This window comes from Diplotaxodon limnothrissa, linkage group LG14 (genome assembly GCF_057381915.1).
Source record: "Diplotaxodon limnothrissa isolate DT_005_m linkage group LG14, D_limnothrissa_male_GT1.1, whole genome shotgun sequence".
In the NCBI taxonomy this organism is placed as follows: domain Eukaryota; kingdom Metazoa; phylum Chordata; class Actinopteri; order Cichliformes; family Cichlidae; genus Diplotaxodon; species Diplotaxodon limnothrissa.
Genome location: NC_140609.1, coordinates 27,292,380 through 27,296,759, shown reverse-complemented (window position 1 = coordinate 27,296,759; position 4,380 = coordinate 27,292,380). Strand labels below are relative to the sequence as shown.

At 38.3% G+C, this 4,380-nt stretch overlaps 1 protein-coding gene across 1 annotated transcript; it reads right to left on the bottom strand.

The window, feature by feature from the left end:
• Positions 1–723: 723 nt before the first annotated feature.
• Positions 724–3,871, bottom strand: LOC146618999 (extracellular calcium-sensing receptor-like). The gene is made up of 6 exons (XM_085370149.1): positions 3,783–3,871; positions 3,362–3,647; positions 2,680–3,252; positions 2,202–2,324; positions 1,859–1,982; positions 724–1,622 (listed from the first exon to the last, which is right to left on the bottom strand). Exons 1-6 carry the CDS (start codon positions 3,869–3,871, stop codon positions 724–726), a joined length of 2,094 nt encoding a protein of 697 aa, XP_085226275.1.
• Positions 3,872–4,380: the final 509 nt, after the last annotated feature.

Genomic DNA, 4,380 nt, shown 5'->3' with positions numbered 1-4,380 from the left:
CACATACATCCATTTCTTTCAGCAGCATAGAACATATCTTGCAGTGTACTGTAATCCATGCATCCATTTGCTTCCGCTTATCCTTTTCAGGGTCGCGGAGGGTGCTGGAGCCTATCACAGCTGTAATAGGGCAAGAGGCGGGGTACACCCTGGACAGGTCGCCAGTCTGTCGCAGGGCTAACACACAGAGACAGACAACCGTTTGTGCTCACATTCACTCGCGCATTCACAACTATGGGCAATTTGGATTAATCAATTAACTTATCCCTACAAGCTGCATGTCTTTGGACAGTGGGAGGAAGCCGGAGTACCCAGAGGGAACCCATGCAAACAAGGGGAGAACATACAAACCCCACACAGAAAGACCCCGGTCTGATGGAGGACCTTCTTGCTATGCGGCATCAGTACTAACCAACATGCCACCGTGCTGCACAAGTTAATTATAAATCCCTTATCAGTCAAAAATTAGATATAAGTATGTATTTTTCCAAAACTCTGTTATTTAATGTGTCACAGAATTTTAACTCATTCACTGCCATTGACGTCTATAGCCGTCAATTGCAGTGAATGAGTCAATGGGTTTAACTCATTCACTGCCAATGGCTGGCAGTGAATGAGTTAAGTGACTCGTAATGTCTACTAATGTAATAATACATGGTGTAAACACAAAAATAGCAAAATAATTTAATTGGTTAATGTTTTTGGTTTTTTTTTTTGTTTTTTTTAGTTTATAATTTTTCCCATAACATGTTTCTTGGTATTTTTTTCTGGCTTAAGAAATATTATGTAACACTTGGGTGCAAAAATGCTACTTAATAAGCCAAAAGCTGAAGACAAAATTGCAAATATTTCTACAGCTACAGTGAACTTTCCAGGAGAGCTGATGTATGCTGGGATGAAGGTAATCCACACAGCACAGAATATCAGCAGGCTGAATGTGATCAATTTGGCTTCATTGAAATTATCAGGAAGTTTTCTTGCCATAAATGCAAGGATCAAACAAATGATTGCAAGGACACCTATGTATCCCAAAACTGCATAAAAAGAAGCCTGAGAACCTGTATTACATTCAAGAACAATAATCTTATTGCTGTATGTGAACAACATATGTGGGTAAGGTGGGTTTAAACTCAGCCACAACACACATATTACTATTTGAATCAAAGTGCAGGAGCAAATGATGATTCTTTGTTGTGTGTGACCAAACTTTCCAGCAATGTTGTTACCAGGAAATGTGGCTTTGAAGGCTGTGACAACAACAATGGTTTTTCCCAAGACACAGGAAATGCAAAGGGCAAATGTCACACCAAAAGCGGTGTGGCGCAGCATGCATGTCCAGACTGTTGGCCGACCAAGGAAAGTGAGAGGACAGAGAAAACACAGAAAAAGAGAGAATAATAAGAGAGAGCTCAGCTCAAAGTTGCTGGCTTTTATCACAGGAGTTTCTCTGTAGTTGATAAAAACCACCATTGTGGCCAAGGAGAGAGAGGCCCCTAACAGGGATACAAGTGTTAGAGCTATTCCCATGGGCTCATGATATTTCAGAAACTCAATAGTTCTAGGAATGCAATCATCTTTTCTCTCATTGGACCAGTATTCCTTTGGACAAGGTGTGCAGTCTGCTGCACCTGTTGAGGATAAACAGAAAGGGTAAGTGATGTATGTAGATAACATTTTAATAGAATATACAATTGTACTTGGAATAGTAATAAATTAAAATTACTTTTAATAAAATCATATCATGCAGTAAGTCAATATTTTAAATATTAGTTATATGTAGACACTAAACAAGCATGTTAAATTGTACACTTTTAACTTAATATGGGACATGCACTCTTGTTATTGATCCCTTGTCTACCTGTTGAGTTGGCTATAGTTCCATCAGCACAGGGTACACAGTCAAAACAACATATAGGTTTTCCCCGAATTTGAGCTTTTCTGGTTCCAACTGGGCAAACATTAGAACACACCGATGTGGGGACCTGTGACAAAAGAAATATTTAAATATTGTAGCTGTAAATGATTATGTGTTAACAAGAGAATACTAAAGGATGAGATACTAAAAGTGTACTGCATGTAAAATAGAGAGACATCATGATTACTGTTTTCCCTGTCCTCCACACTATCTTTTCCTCCTCGATGCTGAGCTTGTAATCACCATTTGCAGCAAATGTCAAATGACCAAGTGTCACATGTTGCACTTTTCCATTTATCAACTGCCAGTTAATGACATCATAAGAAGCAGGAGGATCGCCATTCTCATCAAAAAACACCTCATCACCAAACTGATTTGTGAAATTCACCCTTTGTAATTTTTTACTGACCTAGAGAGGAAAAGATAATGCATTAGATACATATAAATATTCAATTATTGGTTTTGTTTAAACAATTTCAACGATTGTAGCTTTCAGGTGCACTATTTCTCACCTCCTTGGGTTGAATATCTGTCAGGTTTAAACATCGCTTTACTGTTTGTGCTCCAACTGGTTGGCAAAATACCAGCTGATGCAGAGCATGTGCAATAGCATAAACCGCTTTATAGACATTATAGGTCACTCTGAGCTCTGTGACATTGAAGAAATCATTCTCGGAATTCATTAATGTTTCATTGCCTGTACATCTTTTCGTTGTGTCCTCAGTAGCTGCATGTACCCCTGGCAAAACAGGTGTGCAGCCCACGATAATCTCCCAGAAATCCTTCACGAAAGGTGCATTTGGATCTGTATAAGGACTAATACTTGTAAGAAAGTGATTAAGCTTAGGAATAGCCATCTTCTGCATTACAAATCCCACTGTTCCACCAAAGGATCTATACATTTCAGGCGTGGATGGTCGAGATGATGTTATCCAAGCCACACAAGAAATCCATTGAATTCCTGTAATGTTCTGGTTCACAATCTCTTGCATCAAAGGATAAAAATCACCATCAACAGAAAAAGCTAAAATTACTTTGACAGACGACTGTTTAATTATTTCCACAACTTCTAGAAATTCATCTCTTGTGTACGTGCGTAGAACTGATGCAACAAAAGCAACACAAACCCCAAACTTTTCAACCTCCTCCTTAAAAGCAAGAATTCCATTACGTCCATAATCATTGTCTGACTGTATGGCTCCAATCCACTGCCATCCAAAATGTTTGACCAGTGCAGCCAAAGCTTTTGCCTGGAAATAGTCGCTGGGGATTGTTCTAAAAAATGTAGGATATTTAGTTCTGTCACTCAGACAAGCACACGTTGAGAAGTAGCTGATCTATAAAAGAGAATAGAACACAGAAAGAGTGTACATGCAATGTTACATCATACAATGCCATAAAACCAATATCACTTAGCATCATAAAATAAAAAACTTTATCTCTTACTATTGGCATATGAAAGGGTCCAAGAATTCCAGCCACAGCTATTGACTGAGATGACCCAGACTCTGCAATAAGGGCAGATATAGCTGGAGGGCAATGAGAAGATACATCTACCTCCTCTGCTCCACTAGCCAGTGTTAGTGCAGCACGTAGAGCATTTGTAGGAGATGCGCATGAGTTAAGGATCCTATAGCCAAGAGATATGTTTGGAAGGAGAGCAGGATCATTGTTGATTTCTTCAATGGCAAATAACATTGCCTGTGTCCATCGATAAATTCGCAGGTCAAATCTAAGGACATTTTAGTGATTGATCAAAGTAACCCAGCTATTGCTTCACATGTATATAAAGTACAATGTCAAGAATTAAAACACAAATAAACATACATGCATGACATATGAAAAAGCCATTTGTGTTAAATCATACCCTTCACACTGCACTTTAGGCGGCTCCTTATCAAATGTAGAGGTGCTGAGTATCTGTTTGATCAAGATTGGGAAGATTCCTCCGATCATTATGTCACCTTCCTTAAACAAACTTGGCATATCAAACCTGCCAAAAAGTTCACAGCCAGATACTGTGTTCGTGCTGAGAACACACAGAAATAGGAGGATACCTCTTTGCATGTTTGCACTGCATTGCCATATAGGCATGAGAGCACAGTTCTTATAACAACAGTATTACATGTAGCCAATGTGCTATAATTTCCCAAAGGGCTCAGTGATCTTAGATTGGCAAACTTGGAATCAGGAAATTAATGCTCTACACGTATTGTTAAATGTCAGTAAACTATCTTGTATCGAAAAGTGTCTAAAACTACTTTTGCAATGCACATTAATCATAAAGAAATTTGAAAGAGACTTTAGAAAACTCTTTAGCTAGATAATGTATAAGTTATCCATAGTCTTTCAGTTTTGAAGATCACAGACAGGGTAAATACAATTATTGCCCCTATAAGTACACTGTAAGAAATGTACATAAAAATTACAGTTAATAACTGTAAAATAGCAATGGTAAATTACCA

Bases quoted from the DNA above. Each gene is read 5' to 3' on its own strand.
- LOC146618999 (XM_085370149.1), bottom strand. From the start codon at position 3,871: ATGATCGGAGGAATCTTCCCAATCTTGATCAAACAGATACTCAGCACC. The intron at 3,648-3,782 runs GTATGATTTAAC...AAATGTCCTTAG, and splicing joins CCTAAAGTGCAGTGTGAAGG to ATTTGACCTGCGAATTTATC. The intron at 1,623-1,858 runs GTAGACAAGGGA...CAACAGGTGCAG, and splicing joins AACTATAGCCAACTCAACAG to CAGACTGCACACCTTGTCCA.